Source organism: Plectropomus leopardus, chromosome 7 (genome assembly GCF_008729295.1).
Source record: "Plectropomus leopardus isolate mb chromosome 7, YSFRI_Pleo_2.0, whole genome shotgun sequence".
NCBI lineage: Eukaryota > Metazoa > Chordata > Actinopteri > Perciformes > Serranidae > Plectropomus > Plectropomus leopardus.
This window is the reverse complement of record NC_056469.1, coordinates 24,023,629-24,047,976: the sequence shown is the minus strand read 5'-3', so window position 1 is coordinate 24,047,976 and position 24,348 is coordinate 24,023,629. Positions and strand designations below refer to the sequence as shown.

The 24,348-nt window shown below is 40.2% G+C and overlaps 2 protein-coding genes across 4 annotated transcripts; one reads left to right on the top strand and one right to left on the bottom strand.

Annotated features, from left to right (window-relative positions):
• Positions 1-102: 102 nt before the first annotated feature.
• On the bottom strand, positions 103-9,721 carry si:ch211-154o6.3 (uncharacterized protein LOC563854 homolog). The gene is made up of 13 exons (XM_042489343.1): positions 9,447-9,721; positions 6,335-6,453; positions 5,648-5,889; positions 5,210-5,333; positions 4,836-4,957; positions 4,265-4,351; positions 3,998-4,087; positions 3,611-3,699; positions 2,704-2,926; positions 2,472-2,594; positions 869-1,034; positions 586-674; positions 103-437 (listed from the first exon to the last, which is right to left on the bottom strand). Exons 1-13 carry the CDS (start codon positions 9,534-9,536, stop codon positions 337-339), a joined length of 1,665 nt encoding a protein of 554 aa, XP_042345277.1. The 5' UTR covers positions 9,537-9,721; the 3' UTR covers positions 103-336.
• Positions 9,722-11,160: 1,439 nt separating this feature from the next.
• znf384b (zinc finger protein 384 b) lies at positions 11,161-23,835 on the top strand. 3 transcript variants are annotated; one of them, XM_042489345.1, is made up of 12 exons: positions 11,161-11,297; positions 12,990-13,114; positions 14,414-14,481; positions 14,633-14,855; positions 15,401-15,511; positions 17,821-17,975; positions 18,053-18,144; positions 19,584-19,808; positions 21,764-21,931; positions 22,051-22,129; positions 22,251-22,409; positions 22,554-23,835. In XM_042489345.1, the coding sequence occupies exons 3-12, from the start codon at positions 14,416-14,418 to the stop codon at positions 22,926-22,928; spliced, it is 1,653 nt and encodes a 550-aa protein (XP_042345279.1). In that variant the 5' UTR covers positions 11,161-11,297; positions 12,990-13,114; positions 14,414-14,415; the 3' UTR covers positions 22,929-23,835. The 3 variants fall into 3 exon arrangements, with proteins under 3 accessions (XP_042345279.1, XP_042345278.1, XP_042345280.1); XM_042489344.1 differs by having other exon boundaries at positions 12,987-13,114; XM_042489346.1 differs by lacking the exon at positions 19,584-19,808 and having other exon boundaries at positions 12,987-13,114.
• The last annotated feature ends 513 nt before the right edge of the window (positions 23,836-24,348 follow it).

Sequence of the window (24,348 nt, the reverse complement as noted above, 5' to 3'; positions counted from 1 at the left end):
ATTCATTTACACAGGTTGCTCCGGCAGAGCAGGGCGATGAACTGGTGTTTGAAGAAGAGTCAGGGTCAGATTGAAACAAAAAAAAGAGACAAGAGATGCAAATTCTGGAGGTGAGAGTCACAGGGTGACAGCTTTATTGTAGGTGGAGATAATAATTACATAGAAAACAATCTGCCTATCACTCACACGCTCACTGTCTCCAGCCATACGCTCTCCCCCTCCAACACCGTCACATTTCGCTCCCCTGCTCCCTCCTTCGCTGTCACTACGCTCCCTCCCTCTCATTTCCTCTTCATGGCTTCAGGCCGTGGTGTCCTCAGCATGAGAAACCGGCACTCACTGGAGGACGCAGCGCAACCACGAGCCGGACCCTGCGTTCTCCGCACCGTCAGACCGGCTGTCTCCTCCCCCATCGCTGTCACCATCATCCTCGTAATCTAAATTTGACAAGGAGGTCACAAGGATTCGTCACAACATGCATCAACTAAAATGAACATGATAGCATAAGTCTGCAATTCCACAGTTCCTCATTAAGAGTGCCAGTCAGTAAATGAAAACGTGAAAATGTGTGAAATTGCAGTGTACCATCAGTCTCGTCATCGTCATCTGTGTCCCCCTCCGACTCCAGCAAACACGACTCCAACCGACTGTCTCTCTTCACGATGACATCACCCCTTTCAACATTCACACCAGCAATTAATTAAACACCTAATATCAATAGAAGTGTGTGTCAAAATCAGTTACATTCATTAGCACCTTATAAATCCCAGTATAGATTTAGAATTAGCGATGCAGTTGACCTTGGAGGAGTTATGCAAATAAGAGGCATAATTGAGCAGTTTAAAGTCTTGCTGGTGTTGACACCCACCTCTGCTTTCCAGAACTGGGGAGCTGCTCCCATACGATGAGGTCCTGACCTCCAGTGACCCATCTGTGGTCTCCACTCCCCGTTGTCCACGCCGCAAAGCAGAGGATTCTGGGAGCGTCAGGCCAGGTCAGAGAGGCCAGGTACCGACACTGAGGCAGAGAGAATACTAGAAGGAAGAGAGGAAGATGGAGGTCAATGGAGGCAAGCAAAGTGCTTTTGATTTAGTCTTAAAGGGATGGTTCATTCACTTTTTGAGCAGGTGTTGCATGAGGTACTTATCCATGGTCAGTGTATTACCTACAGTAGGTGGCAGTTTGCACACCCCAGTTTGGAAAAGCAGACCTGCATCCGATGCAGAAGCTAAGCAGTGCACTGCTGTGACTGGGGGTCAGCAATAGAACGAATTTTTAGACACTAAAACAATCAATATCAGTTCAAGATAATGGTATATTGAGAGTATTTTCACTGTGTTACGTTCTTGTCAGACAGCCTGTTCCAACAATGAACCTGATAATGGCTTCAGGTCTCCATTTATGCTCTTGTCAAAGCCACCAGACTCCTTTGAGAAAAACAGCAATTTAAGCTTACTGAACAGGTCTACAGCTGCCTTGATCAGTTAGTTTGTGTTATTGTGTGACTTTGGTCAATCTGAACTACCCATTGCCAAAGTCACACAGTAACACAAAAAACTAGGGCTGTCAAACAATAAAACGTTTTAATCGCGAATAATTGCAGAATTTCAATAGTTAATCACGATTAATCACATTTTAATGGCACGTTTTTAATGGAACTATTTTGCATTACAAAACAGTTATGAAGTCAGTACTGACATGGTAAAGCAATTCTCAGCTTAAATTGTCATGATTAGGAATTAAGTGACAACAACAATAATGCATTAAATTAGTATAAAGGGTCAGAGGCCAAGGGACCCCTGTGAAATGACCACGCTGGAGCGTTATTCAGCTCCTTTGCTGAGAAGCTAATATGACATGGTTGGTGGATTCCTCGGGTTTTCTAGTTTCAGATACCAGTATCATCACTCTAGCTTTATAGCAATAAAAAGAAGAAATTGCGTGTTATGTACGGCTCTTGCAATTAATGCGTTAATACTGACAGCCCTACAAAAAACATAACTGATCGAGGCAGAAACAGACCAGTACCTCCTGTGTTCAGCAATGTTAAATCACTGTTTTTCTCAGTGGAGTCTGGCTTTGAAGAGAGCGATTTAATGGCTTCAGTTTTGCGTTAGAAATCGCTGTCTGATGGAAAGGTAAAGCTGTAAAAAAAACTCTTAATGGAGCTTACACTTAAACTTAAATTGATTGTTTTAGGTGTGAATTTCTGAGGTGGCTAAAACATTTTTTGCTGACCCCCTCCACAGCAGTAGCCTGGGTAGCTTCCATGTTGGACTCCAGCCTGCTTCTTCAAACTGGGGGCATGCCAGCTGACATCTGTCGTAGGTAATACAGTGTCTATGGATAAGTATCTCATACAACCTGACAAAAAAAACCCCCAAAACTATCCCTTTAAGTCCTGAATGTCAATGTCACTCTCTCCGAGTGGAGCGATTTACTTGTTGCACTTGGTTTACTCTGCGACTCACAATTTAGCGAGCTCTCTCCATTTGCCAGATCATAGCAGGAGCCAATTAGGAGGCCTCCTGTCTGGTGAACACAATCTGTTACCCCGGTGATGCTGTTGTGATTGGTCAGTCTGGACATGGTTCCTGTGATAATTGGACAGATGTTAGGTGGAGGGATTATGCAAATATTCCTTCATCTACCTTCGTTTTTCAATCATCCTGACACACACACGCAGCCCATTCCAGAGCTCACCGGTCCTCCAGTGCAGGATCTTGAGCCAGGCTCGCCCGTAAGCCAGGAACACTCTGTCTCCCCGCGGGCTGAGGTTCAGACGCCCGCCAGGCCCCCCTCCACAGCCCGTCACCTGGTTGCTCCAGTGGTTCAGTAGCCTCAGGGGGTCTCGATTTGAACACCGGTTCTCCCACACACACACCCCTCCCTCAGCCGAGCCGCTGAACACCAGCGGACCCTGAGACTGTGGAGGGCATAGGAGGCACGGTTGTCATGGTGATCTGAGTCTTTACCCAGTGTGTGTGTGTGTGTGTGTGTGTGTGTGTGTGTGTGTGTGTGTGTGAGAGAGAGAGCTAGACACACAGAAAAAAAATAGTATGCATCTTTGTGTAGATGGAAAAAAAAAGTGTGTGAACAGTTTCAAAATGTATGTTGCTGAGCCGCTGTTGGTTATAAATGGATTGCGCGCTTTGTATGATAAACAACAAAGAGGATGACAATGATGCGCCACGCTTTAATGCTTTAGGCATATTTTCATGATTGCAAATTGAAAAAAAAAAAAAAGAAATGTGCACATGCGGCTTTGGATTTCAATATTCATAAAAAAAAGCCTTTTTAGCTCAAAATATGTACAGTATGCTTTCTAAAACTGGCCGAGCTCCACGGCTTACATCTCAACAAATATCTTTGATTTCCATTTGAAAGCAATAAACAAGAAAAAGCTTCTGTGAGGATAAGAGCGTGGAAATATAGTCGTTAGATTTTGTAAGGAGAAGCTTTTTTGACAAATTAATAATCAAGAGTTCTAAGACTACTTTAGACAGTCTCTGCAGAGAGAGAAAAAAGTCTTTTTTTGTGTCAGTCTGTAAAAATAGGCTGAGCATCGTCCATGTGGACAGCACATCACGTACGTGTGTGACCCACCCACCTGGATGGAGGTGACTGCTTCCTGGTGAGCGTTGATTGACTGGCAGTTTTCGAAAGTGTGCCAGCTCCAGGCTTGAACTTTCCCCCCGTCTGAGGGGTGACAGAGTGTGAGGTTAACATGTGCTGACAGGCGGCTGGCAGTCATTATTGTTGGTCACGGTCGACCCACCTGAGCCTGACTGCCTAATCTGTGTGCCTCCATCTCTCCGATTCGGCCCAATAGCCCTGCGCTACACTCACTGACTCGCTGGCAGATGATGTCTGCGTATTAGTAAAGACGTCTCCCCCCAAAGCACGTGCATGTAGAGAAGATATAGGATACAAATATGATGTGATGCCCAATTATTCTCCTCACTGTGTCAGTAGCTCCCTCCACACACAAACACACCTGATCCGGTGATGATGTAGCCGTCCTCCTCTGGCACAAAGCAGAGCGCCGTCACAGCGTTGAATGTGTAGACAGATTTAACACACTGCCCTGGAGGGAACAGAAAAAAACTAATTTAACTGACAGGACACAGACCACCAGTCACACAGGCATACATTGATTACGATGCACAAATACACACATACGTTTCCCAGACAGAGCCCCGAGGCTGCCTCTGCCTTAATATATACAGTATATGTATATGTGTGTTTGTGTGCTTACGCGTACCAATGCTCAGGGCCCAGATCTTCACATAGCAGTCTGCAGAGCCACTCAAAATAAACCTCTCCTTGTCGGACAAAGACAGGGACCAGGCTGGCGAGAGGGCAAACACAGACAGAGGAGCATGAGGGGACGGAGGAGGAGGAGAGAGAGGACAAAAAAGATTAAGCTGAGAGGAAGCTGTAAATAAGTGATGATGTACAAAAAAAGGGACAGATTGCGAGAAAGAGGCAAAGAGGGAATAGTCATGATTTATAAACAGAAACAAAAAGTGTATGAACAGAGTGACTATTAGTTTGGCTGCATTATCTATGCACCGCACTTCTCTACTTTTAAGTCGGGGAGGCAGGTGGAGAGGGAGTGTAGGAGGAGAGCCGGAGAGGGCGTTAGAGTTCAAGTGATGGAAGGCTGCCTGCTTCAGACAGACAGTGAACTCTCTAAAGTGTCTGCTGAGGTTATCTCTCGCTGGGGTTGATCTGATGAACTGCTCCTATAATTACCAGACCGCAGGACACCGGCATTACTCAGCTGTAGGCGGCGCACATGTAAAGATGTGGATGTATGTGTGTGTCCTCACCCAGCCTCTTGCAGAACTCAGGGGGAGGCGCAGACAGACAGGTGACCCCACCGGTGTGACCGCCGAGGTTCTTGTGCTCCGTTGCTGTGGGAACGTGCCACACCTTCACCGTCGTATCTCGGCTTCGAAGGGGTGGGGGGGGTGGGGCGTGTGAGGAAGAGCGGATGCAGGGGAAGGTAAAAACAAGCAAAGTTAAAAGCCGCTCAACATAAATGGGGGAGATTTGCCAAACCAAACCAGCGGGGGTGGGGGAAGAAAAACAAATATGTCAGACAGCGAGGGGGAGAGAGGGAGCATATTAAGTGATAAATTAGGTGAAATGTTCACTTTGCACATCCATTATGCAAATCTGGGCTTCTCTCTCGCTGCTTTACCTTCCAGAAACCACCAGGTTGTCAACAGCAACCACACAGGTGACGATGTCATTGTGACCCTCCAGCAGCCTCAGGCGGAACTTTGCCGTCTCCCAGGACGATTTCAGGGATGCAAATTCAGCCTCTGAAAAGGAAATGATTTGTCCAATTAGCACTGTTGACTCATCAGCACCCCGGTTTGTTAATCTACACAGTTCTTCAATATGGATTAGTCTGCCACAATGAAGCGTGGGGCTAATTTAGCTCCAAGGATGCAAAACGTGGGTCCTGTCTTTGGGGAAGCAAATGCAGCCTGTTGGTTTTAATACTGGCAGCCACATGAGCTTGTTAGGATTCCTCGAGGCGTAATCTGATTTTAGATGTCAAATTAGGGCGCTGCCTTGTGCCTTTTAACTACCTGGGATAAACTCTGATAATAATTTTATTAATAAATCCCACCTTCTTGCCGCAGTTGCTGCTCCGTGTCAAAGTCAGAGCCGCCTCCTGGCACGTCTCGGCAGCGAGTTGACACTTTGGCCGGCTCTGTCCCTTCCTGCTGTCTGCCTATCTCTGCTTCCCCTCCTGTTTCCCTCTGCCTGGCAGCCGGCGCTGGCGTTGCTTGAGCTCTGGACTCCTCGTTTCCCTTAAGGATCTTGGAGGCTGGAGGCGTTTGTGATGGAAGGGCCTCAGGGGCATCGTCCCTGTGCCAGTGCAGAAAAGCGAGAACTGAATGAATAATCAAGAACGGCACACGGCATCCTCTGTGACACGGAGGATACCTGTAGAGCATCTCCGAGTCTCACGCAAACAAAACCAGCACTTCTTAATGAGCTCCTAGTCTGTGTATCAGAAAGTGCTTTATTCGATTTGATGATAATAGCCACACATGCTGATTTTAATCATCCACCCAAAGCCCCGAGGGGCTTTAATATGAAGGATGACATCCCTGAGTGATGGTTAACATGACACGTTACGAACACGGGAAAGTTCCCATTTTACTAAATCGTGACAGTATTTGACCTCCAGTGTGTTTGGATAGACATACAAAAAAGATCAAAGGCTTCAAAGCGAATGTTGTTGCTTTTGAAGAATTATACTCCTCTCCATCTGCCCCCTCTTGCTGGTACCTCTCTCTCACTTCCTTACACTTGTCTTTTCATCTTCTCCTTTTTTCCGTCTCCCACAATCCCCAGAGTTTGCTGCGGGCCAGAAAGCTGCAGCTGAAGCTCAGCCAATCTGGAACGCAGCTCCGCCTTCCTGGAGATCTGAGAGAGAAGAAGGCACGAGATTGGTTGTAAAACCAAAGCCACTAAAACCCACAAGTTGTTTATATGCACACCCAACATATTTGGCCGGTCTTGATTTATTAGACTGCAACAGGCAACACGCGCGCTTTACTCTTGTCGTGAGTTGTGAGTTATGAAAGATGCATGAATGGAGTGAATCAGGCCTGTCAACTTGATGTAAAGTGGCGGTTTCCTGTGTTAAAGGAGCAATCCACCAGTTTTACACATGAATGTCCACTACTTTGACTGTGAAAACACTTGCGTGATGTCTTCTGTGGCTTTGGTGGAGTTTTGTCAAGTCTGAGAAAACACCCCTGATGACGTCACTATGACGTCATCGGGGTTTTCTCAGCTTGGAGAAAGGTAGCAGCTCAAAAACTCCAAATCTTAAACAATGTGTTGGATGTTTTGTTTTGGCGAGTATCAAAACAAACAGAACAACAGCACTCACAGATATGTTTTCTTATTTATTGTGGGCAAAACAAAAAACAATAAACATGTTTTGAGCTACAAAGCCATTGTCAGTGTGATAAAACAAGCAGAACTGGCTTTTTATACAATATGTTGTTGTTTCTGATTGTTGCAGACATTTCTAATGTGCTGCAGTTAATTCACTCACAGATGAATCCTCTCATGCAATTAGCCTGTGTTTTCTCTTAACCTGGTTGTTGTTAGAAGCTAACCTGTTCGTATGAATTGCCATTCCTGCTTGTTTCACAGCACGCACGATGGCTTTGTAACTCAAACGTGTTTGTTTTTGTTTGTTTTGAAATAGAAACATTTATCTGTGAATGCTGGTGTTTGTTTTTATTTCAACTCAAAGACAACACATATATATTAAGATACAATACGATATTAATGAAACTGGGGACAAAGAGTGTGAAAATATTTGGGCAATTAGCAGGCAAGGATGGTCTAAAAAAGACAGGACTGCACTGTGTTGTGGGAAATGTCGGATCCAGTATTTGACCTTTAATGGAGACTAGGTAAGGATATCTGATACTTCAATCTTGAGAAGAAAAAAAAAACTGTCTCTTGTGAGAAGTGTTTGGTTATTTTAATGAATTAGCAATACCTTAAATGAAAAATACTCATTTTATTGAAAAAGTCCTGGATTTAAAAAAAAATAAAATAGTAAAAATATGAAGTAAGTATTAAACGTACTATTTGGGCTTCACATATTTTTGTGTATTATAACATTATTAAATTATTGTCATTATTCATTCATAGCTGTGAATGCTGCTTTTGATTATGTGACTGCTCTGGTTTGAGGTAATTGTAGTAGCCATGTGTATAGCTTAATTTGTAATGATACATTGTATTTAATAAATATATTGTATATATATTCCATGTAAACCTTTAATCTAAAAAGTAACAAGTAAATTTATCTGTCAGATTAATGTGGTAGGGTAAAAAGAGAAAGATTTTCTTCTAAAATTTAATGGTATAAAGTAACATAAAATGGAAATACTCAAATGGAGAACAAATTGTCCTTAAAGGAATACTTACTCACAGAGGACCATTTGTTTATCAATTAGTCACATCGTCTTACCTCATATTTGTGAATAAAATTTGTAAAACAGTAAAAGTTTATCAAAACATCTGTTAACCAACTCTCACAGAAGTCATGCAGTATAATCCAGGTCTTATTTGTGTGCTCAACTTTCTGATTGCTATGATAAACATATTTGTTTTTGTGGTTTTTTTGTGTTACTTTTTTGTGTGTGTACTAATTTCAGGTTCTATTGTTGCAACTTTATACTAATTTCTTTCTAAGTTTTGGGTTATTTATTGTCAAGTTGCTCATTGCCTTCTCTCCATGTTTTTGGAAGAAATCAAGCCAATTTCCGCAGATTTCAAAAGGTCGATACATGATTTATTTTGTGTTATTTTTTTTTGCTGTTATTTTCTGGTAGACAAAAAAGATGCAACTTCTTCTCCAAAGTGCTACACCAGTAACCTTCACCGTCACTCCCAAATGATCTTCAGCTGTAGATGTATGTGACACCACTGTATGCATGTATGCTCCTGTTACCAATTACTGCTATAAGGGCAGTGCAGTAAAGAAAAAAGACACTGTTGTAGAGCATGGCATTAACTCAGAATTCAGATTCTGCCCTTTAACATACTGATGCTCTCCCGAAGTTCCTGATCATTTTTTTTTTTTTTTTTTGATGCACTATGTGAGAAGCTTCTGATCTCCCAAACTCCTGGGGCGAAACTGTCAAATTAATTATTCCACCATTATCATTAATTCATGTTAATCACATATTTTTCTCCTTTATGACACCAACACTGTTATTCCCAGTTTAAGGTGCCTTACTTCATAACTTTAAGTAGCATCACAGAGCATCATTAAAACATCATCTTTATTTAACCACGTGAGCTATGTGCTAAATCTGATGTACTGTAATGGTGTGTGAATATGCAGCTGTACCATGCTGTTTAACCCTTTAAAACCTGGGTTCAGACGCCTTTCACGTGCATTTCAACCTTTGAAACCTGAACAAATCGGTTTGATTTCTCCTGAAAACATAGGGGGATGTCCCACAAACTGCAAGAAATAAGGAAAAGGTGACAAGAAAATGAATTTATGATTATGGAAATAATTTTTTTAAGAAGCAGTGGAAAATATCCAGAAAACCACATTTCTAACTCTATTGTATTAATAACTTATTTAATCCCCTTTTTTATTTTGATATTTTATGTGTACTTTTATTTTGTAATCCCGTAACTTGTTTAAAAAGATATCAGCCAGTTTGCTCGGGTTTTTAAAGGGTTAAGCTGTATCAGCAGGTAAAGATGAATAGTTCTTATGTTTAGGCTATTCGTAATGAATCCGTGTTTGAAAGTCTGCAGTCATAACCTGGCTGTTGCACCTGAGGGAAATCTATTCAGGATTTGCACAAAGTCGCACAGGTTACACACGCACTTCACACTAGGACAGACAGGTAGATGAGGTGTTTCTGTACCTTGAATCTCTCCTCTGGGGTAAGATTGATTTTTATTTCCAGATTTCCAATCTGCCTCAACTTCTTCTGCAGCTTTCTCACCTCCCCCATCTGAAGCTCTCAAAGCGCCGCGAGGTTAACTACACTTTAAACTGTTTTTCAGAAAGTGTTAAAGACCCAGCATTGTTTTTGATGGGAATTATTTCATGTTTAAATACATAAAATGACATAAGATGCATCAGACCGATCAGCGGTGTGTTTGTTGTTACGGAGACGTGTCGCCGGATGTTGACGATACCTTAGAGGTGTATAACCGTCCTTACAGCGACATCATGTGTACGGTTAAAGTATTGCACTGAAAACAGTTACAAATAAATATAATTATAGAGTATAATCGCAGTTTCTGCTGGTATTATTACTTTAAGCAACATGGTTGTGTACTGGTTTATGTGTTACACGCAGTTGATCGACAAAGCAAAAGTCTAAGTTGCTTTGTATTACTGTCATGTGGAGGACTAACACTGTGCTGCCTTCAGGTGCTATTCCATCGGCTCGTATTTTCGAGACTCCGAGTCGTAAATTAGGTTAAGAATGTTAAAAGGAAAAGCAAGAATGTTTGTTTTATTTTGGAGATTAAATGGAAACGTAAGTTTTTTAGAAATACATATGCAGCTAGCCACTTTTGGTTCTAAAAAATGTCTGAGAACTAGAACCATCAAATGTTTGGTATTTTAACTTGAAAAATGGCTTGAACAATAACTCCGTTATTAAAATAGCTGTCAATTAATTTTCCGTCAATCACCTTATCAATTTATCATGGACCCCTGATCCTGTCGCCTCCTTGGGTGATCATTGTATTAAATGGTGTGAAATCCTTCTGACACCTCGCCATGGTCCAGACCTCAAATCTGCCCACTCCACTCTGAATTGACAGAGTTGACAGTTCTGTCTGATATCAAGTAATCTCACACCAACATTGCATTCATGGTGTGAGAACAACAGTTTTGTAGAATCAGAGTTGATGATAATTAATCTCAGTGACTGAATTAACAGTTTCAAGGCAAAAAAAAAAAAAAAACTCAATTCAGGGCAGATATGTTTCAAGGTATTTATTGTCGTATGCACAGTGACAGAGAGGCAGCCACTGGCATTAAAAATCTTAGATCTCAGGCTCCCTCCAACAATGCTCACTAAATATGTATAAAGTGCACAAATAAAAACATTGAAACAACTGATTTCTTAATGATTTTTTTTTTTTTTTTTTTTTGCCTTTATTATACAGGACAGTCTAAGCGTGAAAGGGGGAGAGAGAGGGGATGACATGTAATGTAAACTGTAATGTAAACAGGGATGTAGTAAATGTAATGACAAATGATGAATATGTAAACAAGTTTAAAAGGGCAAATAAATAGAATTGAAGATATACTACAATAATCTTTATATTATTACATTGCAAATAATCTATCTAATCTATATCTTTAAAACAGGATTTCGTTAAAATCTGTACAAATTCACCATTTTTTTGCCATTATAAAGACACCAGCTCACCCATGAGCAAACCACACTACGCAAATGTTACATTTTGGACATTTTTTAAAAATGTATCGTCCCCCCAGTCGCCGGAAGTGACATCACACACACCCTCCTTTTGTCTGACGACCTTATCCGGAGGAAGTGAAGCTTAGCCGAGGCAGCTGCTTCACCGAAAGGAAAAAAAAATCTAAAAAAAAAAAAAAAAAAAAAAAAAAAAAAAAAAGCGCTGAGGCTAAAAAACTTTACTGTTTTGCAGGAATTTGGACATATTTGGAAACTGTGTCCAAATTGTCCCGAGCTGCGGGAGTTCCGGGGAGGGAGACGGAGTCGTCGTTACCGGTAAACGCCACTGTTCTCCATGCAGTCCGTAGTATTTTTTGGTATATTTGCATGACTCTGCTGCCGCCTCTCCACCCGTCCATAGCCGGAAGTCTGTGAGGATGGTCTATTGGTTTTTTTTTCTTTCGCTTCAGTTTTTTTTATCCTTTGGTTTTTTTTTTTTTTTTTGCTTTGCTTGTTATTTTTTTCCCAGGCAGGAGGGTACCACACACACTGTGCTGTCTGCGAGCTAACTGTATGTTAATCAGCACGGCGGGCCTGATTAACTACAAGATGCAAGGAGCCGAAATGGAGTCCTTCTCTTGAGCTAAATATAAACAATGCTTTTGATTTGTGGCATTTTATAAAAGTGAGCTTTAGGTTTGCTGTTTTGTTGTTTATTAAGCGTCATGTTTGTCTGTTGAGCCAACTTTCAGCTAATGAGTTGAATCTGCTGTAAACAGGCTAATGTAAAAAGCCGAGGTCAGTTCCTGCATGTCTCTGCTCAGACCTCACCTTACAGTGTCAGGGTGAAGTCAGGTAATATGTGACATCAGGTAAAATGGGACAAATGATGTTTTACATCTTAGGCTCTTTCAGTATTTGCGAGCAGTCACCAACGACGGTATTGCATTGCTGTTATAAAATGTTTCCATAAAACAATATCTTTTATTGATCTGAGGAAGCTAGTATGGACACCAAAGATTCAAAAAGTCACAGGACTTGTAAGGAAAGCCATGTGGCATGTTGGTTATATTATAGCATTAAAAATACTGCAGCTAAAATAATAAGTGAATAACAGCAAAAAATGGTTGTAGGATGTCACATTATATTAATTGTTTGACTTTTAAACCAAATATTTTCGCAATACATTTTATTTTGTATGGGAAAAGGGGTTTGAGTGAGTATTTTATGCATTCTGGTAAAATGGGACATTTTTCTGCAGTAAAACCAGCATGTTTTTAGGCTACCAGGTGCCATACAATTATGACTGAAGGTATTACGTGCTACTATACAATATTTTTTGTATTGTAAAAAAAGAAAAAGTGATGCAGTGAGTGTGTGTCAGCTACAAAACTCCTATTAGTCATAGAATTAGACATTATGGTAACAGGGAAACAGTCAGAAAAACAACAGGGAAAGTATGGCATTCTTTTTTTTTAAATTAGAGGTTACATTAATGATTTAGTGAATTAATTACTGAACTGCTAAATTTATTTAACTATTTAAAAAACAAACAAACACAAATTTCCCATTTTACCTGGACATATCATTGGAGTAAAGAAGGGATACTCAGATGTGTTTGTAGGTCCAAAGTTTCTAAAATATTTTTTAGTTCTAATCATATTTTCTTTGTCGAAATGTAGCAGAGAACCAGAACAAGATCTAAAAGGAACATTTAAGGCTGTGTTCAAAGTTTTAGTTGCTTTTCTTGGTAATCTACCAAAAAGTGTCTCAATTTACCTGACTTCACCTGAGTGCAGGACACAAAGTTTAAAAAATGAATTACATAATCAATGTAACAATCATACCAGGAGCACAATCTCCACTAAATCATAATCTCAGACACAAACATGTTTTTGTTTTTCAAACCGCATGCATGGTCTGTGGCTCTCCTCCCACTACACCTCCTCTCATCAACCTTTATAACGCCTCTTGGCAGTCAGTTTACCTTTACTTTTTCTCTTTTTATAACTGGAACCTTGCCAGTAGGATCCTGCAGGACTGGGCCCGGGGCTGCATGACTGGCCAGGCAGAGTGAGCGACTGTCCCAAGAGCCCCACACCTACAGGGGCCCTCATAAAACCCCAGCTTCACTGTGTGGCATTAAGTTTGTGGTAAGATATTTTGACCTTTTTCATAGTGACTGAATGTCAGTGAGCCAGCGTGTGAAATATACAGGACCCAGAAACTGAGGCTGTGAAATGGAATTCAGTCATCTTTCTTTGTATTGTAATTTTGTCTGGGAATATGAATCACTAACACACGGTGTCATGCAAAGGGCCTTAGATAGTCCGTTAGATCGATACTTTATTGATCCTCATGAAAATGACTTTATATGCCAGCTACATTCACAATCAAACACAACAACTGGGGACATCTAACCAGACAACATACACATCAACATAATAAAGCACCAGTATGATAAAACAATAAAAACTATACATAATGTATAAGGATTTTAAAAACCAGTATGTAATGTGCATTGAAAAACCCTGTTATCATTCTCAACTTGATCAACACTTTTTTTTAATATGAGAATAAACACTAGGAAGTTATTTAAGTAGATCACTAATATTTGAAACCACATGTTTGACAGGCTTACATTTCCAGTTTTTAAGGGCGGGCACTAACATGTTACAAGTATTTCACAACATTAAAGGATCAGTGGTTTATCTTGTTCCTTTTTCATACTGGACTTCCTTTCTCATGTACATTTCACTTCACTATACTTTTACTTAACTGCATTTGCCAGATTATACCTTTGTTACAACTCGTAGGTTGATCAATGGGTGCGTTTGTAAATCCAATCCTACGCCGGACAGTGAGACCAGTACCAACTAAATAATCAAACAAACAAACAAAACATAACCTGTTATCACTTGTTTTTGTTTTCTAATAACAGGCGCTTATAGAACTTTTGTATGAAAGCAATATCACTCTTGAGATCTGTTGTGCTGATTATCAGCGCAGCTGTGTTTATCTCCAGCACCCGGCCACATTTTCTCTTGAGATATTTTTCACTTCTCTGTAAATTTTGTGGTTTAGGTTGTTTTTATTTTTGCACTTGGGCTGAAATAAGCACCAGCCATCATCCAAATGCTGGTAAAATATGAAAGTGGCTGCTAGATTTTCTTCACTCACCAGCCAAAAAAAACACAATGGTAATCTATAATGGCTGGTAGATTTTGGAATCCACCAGCCACAGTGGCAGGTGGACAAGATATTTAATTTCCTGGCTTTCGGGTAGCCGTGTATAATTTGAGTTAAATTAGATTGTGCCAGCTGCTTAAGTCTGTGTGCTGTTTGTTATGTCTCTGTAGCCCTTGTACGTTATATTAATTATTATAAAGTAATCAGATGTAATACTTACTATGTCATTACAGTGATTAATTGCTGGGTTTGTGTCATTGCAGAAATGATGGAAGACTCTCATTTTAATTCATCGTATTTCTGGTCTCCCATCCCCACTGTGCCGGGACAGGTGAGTCTGGACAAGTAATCAAGAACATTCAGTTTCCGCAGGGTTTAAATGACGAGGAAGCGTCTTTTGAGGAGTGTTTTCTGACGACAAGAAGATGATTGAGGGAGCTCAGTCTGATTAATGAAATGAAAAACCTCCTCTCTACCGACAGATTGAAAATGCCATGTTCCTGAACAAAGTGAAAGAGCAACAGGAAAAGAGTGCTTCCTTCTCTTCTTCTCCTGCGTCCCACTACCAAACAGCTCTCCTCACAATCCCCACTCCGGGGACAAAGACAGATGGAGGAGGGCAGGCTGGTGGCGCGGCACACCTCCACCCTCCTCACAGCACCCAGAACATGCTGTCGGTCCCCTCCACCGGCATCATGACAGCAGGTGAGTCTGTCTCTGCGTGGAGACGCCTCTGGATCGTGCTCACTTTGACAAAATATCTAATGATCAAAGGGCAACTTAATATCAGAAGAACACCGGAGGAAGAGGCTAGATTTAAGTTTAGTCCTGAAACATGAAATAACAGCAATGCATTGAATAATTTATTTCATGAAAACAAATTGAAATTCCAGATACCTCCAAGCAGCACTATGGGCTAAGAGCACACATTGCCAGAAGAACAACTCTCAGTAAAACGATTCCTGTGTGTCTCCATTTGTGCTACAACCTCAGGGCTTTCTTTCAAATAGTGGAGCAGTCGCGCTGTGTTTTCACACTCTTTTGTAGCACTATCTTAACACAGCCAGGTTTAGCATATGATACACAGAATTTGCTTCTAATACTTAAAAAAACCTGAATAGCAGGAAATAATTCCTGAACTTCAAGGACAGATTGTAATCATGGGAAGAACACAGTAGTAGACTTTTGGTTCACGTTTGTAATGTGTGATTATTTCTCTTTTTTTGTCTCTTTTGTCGCTTTGGATGAAGCGGGTCTGGTCATCACAACTCCTCAGGGAACACTCGTCTCTCCCACCTCCTCTCAGTCGTTCGTCTCTGGTCATCCGACGACCATGATTGTTTCAGCACTCCATTCTGCAGGTAAAACGCACATGATGGCGCACATATCATATATTTTGTGTATGGATCTAAATTTTAATGCCCTGCGTTGGGGTTTTTACTCAAAAAAGGAATGTATTACACATTACTTGTTACTTTTTTTAAAAAATGACTTAATCAGTCCTCTTGAAATTAATTTGTTAAACTACACGTTACATTACTTTTTATTGCGCACCGTCACCTGAGATACACTGTTACATAGCTAATTGTAAGTTAACAAAACAGTTATAACTTACATCTGCCCACATATCACTGGCACTGGTAGTATGCTATATATGAAGGCAGTTTCCTTGTCGTAGCGGCCACGGGTTCGATTCCGGCTTGCTGCCCTTTGCTGCATGTTATCCCCTCTCTCTCCCTATTTCATGCTACCAATCTTCTGTCATATCTGATGAAGGCAAAATTGCCAAAATATTAATGTTTAACAAAAAAAAAATCAAATTAAAAGAGGGCGGCCTTACTAACACTGCCTATGATAAATAAGATTCGCCTAAAAATAATATATCAACAGGCCTATATAAAATAATAAATGCAACTAGCCTTTCTAACAACATCAGACGATGGCAGACTTAAAAGGTAAAAAACATGTATTTAAATGGCATATGAAGCGCATTTAATAGGCCAAACTAACTCTCGAAAGTCGCTTTTTTAGCAGTACATGGCTTTATAGTAGACTAGTCCAGCTTACTTGATGTGTTTACCACAAAAGCATCATAAAGCAACAGGGTCGCTTATTTCAGCGCGTTTGATGAGAGGTGGCAATTGATTAGTAATTGTAATGCCATTACCTAATTTATAACAATTAACATTAAACATTAACATTGAATTACTGTGTTAAAAGACAAATAAAAAGTGATTGCACCAAACACTGGTAATGCCTTAATAAAGTTTATTTTGGAGGACTAAAACTCTCACTACAATTAAGAATCTGAATATAAAGTGTGTGAATTTAAACAATATAAAATATTTCTCATGCGCATCTGCAGGTACAACTAACTGTTGAATGTTAACAACCTTACATTGACAAAACTTCATTATTGCAATACCAAACAGCTTATTCTGACTGAAATTTGCGTTTTCACTAATGTCAGTGCTTATGTGAGACTAACACTTTGAGACAACAAGAATCAGCAAAACCAAAAACAAACTGCATCTTAAGTCATGAGACAAAAAATAATAATTTTGCAACATTTTACTGAGTTGTAACATAATCAGCCCTGAGGGATTTTGTGAGTGTCCTCAATATGCTGTGAGACAGAAAATAAAATTTGATATTGCCTAGTTTGCTCTTAATGATCTCTCTGTGTTTTGGACCCAATTTATTCTCTTTAAAGCACAGATTGATCTGCAGAGTAACAAAGCAATAAAACCAGAAAATAAGCAGCTAATGATTTTATTTCTTATCCAGGCATATAGTATATATCCTCTAAATGCAGGGAATGCTTTCACAACTTGCTTCATATATTATTGGTATGTTTGCGCTTTGTTATTTATAATCAATAGTCACAGGGAATATGATCATTTTAAATTGTTAATTACTCATTCAAATGTCAATTACAACTGAAACAATAAGCAGTAAAAACATGAGACTTCCTGCAGCACACACTTTGATTTTCAGTTTGATGGTAGTCTATTTACACACTTACCTGTAGAGGGCAGTTATTTTAAGGGCTCAAGCAGAGTTCCCGCAGACCCATTAAAATACGTAAAAGGCATTAAATTCATTTATCTAAAAATAAGGCCTTAATTGGTATTAAATTGACTGGCTTAGACATGGGAAGTAGGAGTTTATAATTTTTTTTCTGACATTGCATCATGAAATCTCAAAATCCATTTTTTGTGAAATAATTTAATAATATAATTCCCTCCTTATCACATCATGATGGAAATCCAAGCAGTGGAATCTCATTTGTAGATTAAGAAAACACAAAATCACCAAGAAAACTGAGCAGAATTGCCAGATATTTCCCACCTCTGTTGGTAAATCAAATAGATACTTTTATGAAAATATAATATGTTCATCATCTTCCTTGTGTTTCACTTGAAAAAGGGTTGTTTTTTTTTTAATATTTGACATGGATCTAACTTTTTCATGTTTTATGTCTCAGTAAACATTTGGGCAAAAAAAATTGCCATTCTTCAATTTTGGTTATTAGATAATTGGTCCTAAACTTTATTCTGAGTGGCAGTAAAAAAGGCTTTAAAGTCTTAAATCTACCTTGCCTTAAACTGCAGGAACACTGTCAGGAGTATCTTCTCCTCTTAACCTGCTGCTGTTGATCCTGTTGTAGACAAAAAAGAAGCAGATGGGGCGTCCCATGTGGTCGTGATGCCGGCGCCCTCCAAACGAGGCAGAAAGAAGAAGACAACAGTGCCCAGGGTCGGTCCTGTGGGCGGACCTGGAAATGAAACACTAATACTGGCTCATCTGACGCCTGGCGGCCAGGTAAAAAAACACAGATGACAAAACTGAAATATGTAGTAAAAAAAAAATCTAATAATGTTGATTGTTATTTCTGACAGGTGACGTCTCTGCCGCATCATACTGGAGACCCATATGACCTGTCAAATGAAGAGGAAGACCACGGCCCAAAGGACAGCACTAAGACATACAGGTACGGCGTCACAGAAACAAACACCACCTGCTGCTGTGCCTCCCCATTTCTCCTCGCTGTAGCTGTGGAATGCAAGCACACCTGTTCCTCTGTGCCCTGTCAAAAAATCAAAGTAGAGAGCTTTCTTAGATAGACTACGAGCTGCTGCATAAGCATCTCACACATACACACACACACACACACACACACTTCTTCTAAACACACTTCACTGCATGTTATGGCAGAACATGGCTGCTTTATAGTGGACGGTTGATTCCTTTTTGTAATGTATTTGAGATACAAATACATCAGTGCTTCATCGACGCTCTTTGTGCCTCTGCACACATGAACCTTTTCCTGCCCTCTGCTGTCCTCTTTGTCTTTATATAGCATGCTCTTTGAGTTGTAAACTCTCAAGTAGGCTTGGGCTTTATCATGGTATTACAGTATTTTGGGGTATTTAGAAATCCTGAAGGTATATCTTTCAATCCTGTCATATATATAAATATAGGCTCTCCTCTTTCTATTGAAGTCATTGTATGTAGTGCACAGCATGCACAGCACACAGCAGCTAAAACGACACCTAGTGGTGGAGGGATAACTTACAGGACTGTAAACAGCTGGCGGCCAGCAATGGCAGAAAGAGAATGTGGAGAATAACAGCATGTTTTTTTCATCTAACTTGTTGAACTAAGGATTTATTTTGACAAAACTGGAGTTGGTGATTGTTGGAACAGTGGACTAACTAACTAGATTACTAGCAAGAGTAACCAAGACGGTTTGTGTGAATTTTATTTTGTTTTGTCGAGTTTGAATGAAGTGTGTTTTATGATGAGTTAGGGAGGCAGTTAAGTTGAGCCTTGCCAGTCTTCCATGACTGAGAAAAAGTTGAAATCAAAAGGTGGACAGTTGTATTTCTCTGTTTAATAGGGAAAATAGATGTGAGAGTATTACTTTTCATAACATTTTGTGGGTTTCTGTTGTGTATTTATTAGTCTGAAATGCTTAATTTTAGTGTTGGTGGGGTGGTTAGCACCACACACTTATACCATTATTTACTGTGTACACAGGTGAAATTTCAGGAAGGTACGAAATATTACATACCACCCAAGCCTACTGTCAAGCACTTTTGTGTCTTGCTCTTTTACTTTTTGTAGTACCTTTCCCTGTCAGTTTTCACTGATTTCTCCCTTGGCATCTTTCCCTGTGTTTACCCCTCCCTCCTTTCTGTCCTCATTGATTTATCTTATATTATTCATTTTCTTTTTTATTGTGAGTTTCATTTTTCTATCATATTTATTTCTGTGGGTCGATGCTTCATTCCCCTGTCTCCACTTTCATCTCCTTTTTTCCTTCTACATCATCTTGTCTTGTGTCTCTTCTTCTGTATACGTGTCCCTCTCCTTCCTTCTTGTTCTTCCATCCCGCCCTCCCCATTTCTGTGTCTCTCCGCCTTGTAGGTGCCGGATGTGTGCGGCGACCTTCCTCAGTAAGTCTGACATGCAGATCCACTCCAAGTCGCACACAGAGGCCAAACCTCACAAGTGTCCTCACTGCGCCAAGTCATTCGCCAACTCCAGCTACCTGGCCCAGCACATCCGCATCCACAGCGGGGCCAAGCCTTACACCTGCTCCTACTGCCAGAAATCTTTCAGGCAGCTCAGTCATTTACAGCAGCACACACGGTACTGCAGACCCCTCCTCCCCGTCATGATCACGTATCATATTCCCCTGTCCTCTTAACTTGTCCTGCCAAGTCCCATATTTTGAAGTCTAGACTCCTGTTTTCTTACCCCTCCTGGGGGAAGAGATTGGAGTGGTGTGCAGACGCTTATTACACCACCGTGTAGATGTTGGCTCGCATGCTACCAGTTTCATCCAGAAGTGACCTTTTCAGAAAATTTAAATTTCTGTTTGGGCTTTGTCCATGAGAAGATTTTCCATAATTTATACAGTAATGCCCCTTTGAAATGCATGGAGCTCTGTTATTTAAATGTATACAAAGATAATATTTTTACCATTTTTCTCTTTGTGTGTGTGTGCACAGTACTTGCTTGTCTCTGCACTTGTACTTGCATTGTTTTCCCCCGTGATGTTTCTTTTCTTTTTTTTCTGCATGTTCTGTCATCTCCTGCCACTGCTTCTTCAACAGAAACACACACATTTAGAAATACATTTTAAAAGACACACTTGCTTCTGTTATGCTTCCCCACCTCACCCATTGTGTTTGGTATATGTCCTCATTGTTGCATTTTTTTTTTACGTTTTCCACTGAATGGCGATGCCTGATAGAAATCCTCTGCTGCCATCCTCTGCTTTCTTGCTCATAACTTGTTTTATAGTCATCCTGTTCTTTTTGGCTGTCATCAAATCAATTTAAAGTAATTCCTAGAGGAATGTTGATCTAAATCAATGCTACTCAACTTTATGCCCGCTGGCCAAATTTGGCCCGGGATAGGGGACCAGGTGGCCCGGCAACCACTTTTTAGTTCCTAAAGAAATTAAACTGATCGACACTGAGATTTTTTGTACATTGAGTGTAAGTAAGGTGCCAGGGTGCATTAAAAAAGCACCAAGCTTGTTTGTTGCCAGCTTCTTAATAAAGAAACTGGACACCTGTCATTTTGCAAATGTGGCCCCTGAGAAAGCAAGTTGAGTATCCCTGATTTAAAAGATGCATTAAACTTTAAAGGTCCAGCGTGTAGGATTTAGTGGCATCTTGTGGTGAAGTTAAAGAACTGAAACTTCTCAAATGTGCCAAGTGTGAAGCTCTGCAGTGGCCTTAGCAAAACTGCAGATGGCCCTGTCCAAAGCCAAACTTTGATTTGTTTTTGGCTTCTTTAAAAACAACAGTTTTGTTCATTTTAAGGTAACAAAAACAAAAACAAAAAAATCTAATTAAAAAATAGTTCTGAATATTCTATGCAGTTAGATTACAGTTGTCATATTAAATATTTTGTTCTTCTGTTTACACACCCAAATCATTCAGGGTAAAAGGATATACATTAAAAAATGACAGAGTTGAAATAATTTGCTCTTTTACTTCGTCATTTTGTGAATTTTTTTTTGGACAATTTGGGATATTTATATTAATATGTGAGATTTAACAACTGACACTACTTAGAGCAGTTTAAGTGTAAAATGACATAACGTTTTCATTGGCTTTTGTCTACAGTTTCCAAATGTTTTATTGCTCCAATCTAGGGCTGGGGGATATGAAGAAAGTTATACATCAGATTATTTTGCACCAAATACCTCAGTTTTGATATTGCCATGGTCATTATTTGTGCTTTCACAAAATATTTACACAATGAGGTATTTAATAAATAATCATCAGTAATGTGGATATACTGACTAGGTGTATAAAAGCAAATAATAGCAGCTAGAGCACTCTGGGAAGTTCAGAAAACTACATCAGTTTACTGTAATGCAGCCTTTAAAATGCAAAATCTAAGTATCTATCTAGCCTCATATCAAAATTTTGATATAATATCAATATATTGTCTAGCCCTACTCTCTTATAATCTGCCCTACAATCTTCTCTACAGCACAAGCACAGTATGATGTGTTTTTTTTCTCTCAGCTGACCTTTTAAATCCTGTTTCCCTTTCTCTTTCACCCTCCTGTCTGCCCTCATCAGGAACCACACAGAGTCAAAGCCTCACAAGTGTCCCCATTGTACCAAGTCATTTGCCAACTCCAGCTACCTGGCCCAACATATTCGCATCCACACCGGAGTGAAACCCTACACTTGCTCCTACTGCCAAAAGTGCTTCAGACAGCTCAGTCATCTTCAGCAACACAACAGGTAAGTGAGTCACCGGTCTTGGGTTTCTCATCTGCCTCTGTGTCTCTCTGAGGTCAGGTTAGATCACCATGAAAGTGATAGCAGTCTGTGTATGTGCATGTTTGTGTTTTTTTATCCAGGATTCACACCGGAGATCGCCCATACAAGTGTATCCATCCAGGCTGTGAGAAATCCTTCACGCAACTCTCAAATTTACAGGTGTGAAAGAATAAAGTTTTCCTCTCGCACAGAGTTCATATTATGTGTTGGTTTTTAACTGTCTTGTTTCATATATAGTGAAACATTAGCATTTTTTTTTTCACTAACCATTTTTTTCCAGTCCCACCGGCGTCAACACAACAAGGACAAGCCCTACAAGTGCGCCAACTGCAACAAAGGATACATAGATCCAGCAAGCCTGGAGGTGCACATGTCCACACACACAGTCAAGCACGCAAGGATCTACTCGTGTGGTCTCTGCAACCGCACTTACACCTCAGTAAGACAAATGTCAATTTGTGAAGAGCATTTCTACATGAAACACTATGAATCGCCTCACTGGCATCAGACCCCTGGCAGCTACTATGCACAGTGTAGTCATGTGTCCACTGTTTCCCCTCTACCTATCCTCCCCTCATCTCAGGAGACGTATCTGGTGAAACACATGGAGAAACATAACCCAGACCAGCTGACTGCACCCGCAGCACAGGCAGCACAACACAACCAAAGCCAGGGCCAGGCTGGAGCTCAGAGCCGGGTAGACGGCACAGATGGAGGATCGAGCCGACCCGGGGGAGCTGGGAGCGGAGGAGCCGGCGGAGGCCAGCAGGGACAGAGCCAGAGCAGCTACCCCCAGACAGAACCAGTCCCCTGTCCATTTGACCTTCACCAGTTTAAGACAGTGTCTGCCAGTGACATCCAGTACAAACCTGTCAGCGTAGCGGACCTTTCCTCCAACAAGGACCTCTGTCTCACTGTGTCAGCATCCACCATTCAAGTGGAGCACCTCAACTCTTAGAGGACGTGGAAGAAGGGAGTTTTGGGGGGTGGGCACGTTAAACTTAGTCAAAAGATAAAAGCAATACTAAGGTGATACAAGGACTTTGGAACACTTGACTGTGCCTCGATGTTGGTTTGGGGCAGACAGGACAAAACATATGGTGACAACTTATACTGAAGACTATAATTTGTTTTTGTTTTTTTTTAGTTTGTCACTCTTTTCTTTCTGCCTTGTTTGATTTGTTTTCCTTTTGTTGAGCTTTCCTGTCTGGGTAGAAAATGCATGTAAAGGCTGCAATAAAATGTGTGTGAGTCCATCACAGTGATGGTTTTATGATAGGAAGAAAGTCAAAGTGCTTCTCTTCACTGTTTTATCACCGCCTGCTTTTCCCTACAAATACAGCTCTGGCCATAGGAATCTATGGTCTCTCTGTTGATGGAATTGGCAGTTGACTGTAAAGGTAAATTTTTATACTTTCATACGGAAACTTTCAGTTTTTACATCAGTGTTATTACCTCTATGTTGTAAAACACATGCCCACAATTAATTCTTTTAAACCTTAAAAGGGATGTAGAGGTCATTTCTTTTTCAGAAAAAAAAGAGAAAATATCAATCAAGTATATATAGATATATATACGACCAGTTTATAAAGTATGCTTGTGTGTTTAAAGGATGTGATAATCCATATAAACTATGTAGAGCCATTCACAGGCATTCACATGACCTTTGGGGAAGTGAATGAGCCAGTTCACATTTCATGTAATCCTATTGTACTGCTTTGTGTGTATGTCCTAAAAGTAATGTTATACGTGTTCTTGCTATTATACTTCCACAAGTACAATGTTTATAATAATGCTTTATAGACAAACTGACAAATCTGAAATCCTTCTTTTGTCTTATAATACAATAAACCCTCTGAAATGTTTTTCTTTGGCTTTTATTTTCTGTGTCAGGTTTAATTCTTTACTTATGTGTCATATTGGTTTTCTGAAGGGAAATTCATTTAGGACTGTGACTGAAAATTAATTTATCATTTAGTTTGTAGCATGTCAGAAAACAGGGAAAATGCCTAATAAATTGTCCAAATCTTGAGTTGACCTTTTAAGGCAACAGTCCATAACCCAATGATTTAATTTGAAATTTAATTATTATTAAAATAGTTGTCCATTCATTTTCTGTTGATTAACCATTTGAAACCTGGAATGTCACTTTTGTCATGCCGCTTTCAGTTGCCTTTCACAAGTATTTAAATCTTTGAACCCTGAGCAGATTTCTTTCAGAAACATGAGAAAAAGGCGATGAGCAGCTTAGTAAGAAATGTTCCACACATTGCAAGAAATTAATAGAATCAGAATATTATTTTATAAATAGGGAAGAAAGTCTAGAGAAAAAGAAAAAAGCTATGGCAAAACTATATATATAATTACTCTAATTACAT

Bases quoted from the DNA above. Each gene is read 5' to 3' on its own strand.
- si:ch211-154o6.3 (XM_042489343.1), bottom strand. From the start codon at position 9,536: ATGGGGGAGGTGAGAAAGCTGCAGAAGAAGTTGAGGCAGATTGGAAAT. The intron at 4,958-5,209 runs GTAAAGCAGCGA...ACCCCTTCGAAG, and splicing joins AACCTGGTGGTTTCTGGAAG to CCGAGATACGACGGTGAAGG. The intron at 438-585 runs GTACACTGCAAT...TGTCAAATTTAG, and splicing joins TGACGATGACGAGACTGATG to ATTACGAGGATGATGGTGAC.
- znf384b (XM_042489345.1), top strand. From the start codon at position 14,416: ATGATGGAAGACTCTCATTTTAATTCATCGTATTTCTGGTCTCCCATC. The intron at 15,512-17,820 runs GTAAAACGCACA...ATCCTGTTGTAG, and splicing joins TTCAGCACTCCATTCTGCAG to ACAAAAAAGAAGCAGATGGG. The intron at 19,809-21,763 runs GTACTGCAGACC...TGCCCTCATCAG, and splicing joins CATTTACAGCAGCACACACG to GAACCACACAGAGTCAAAGC.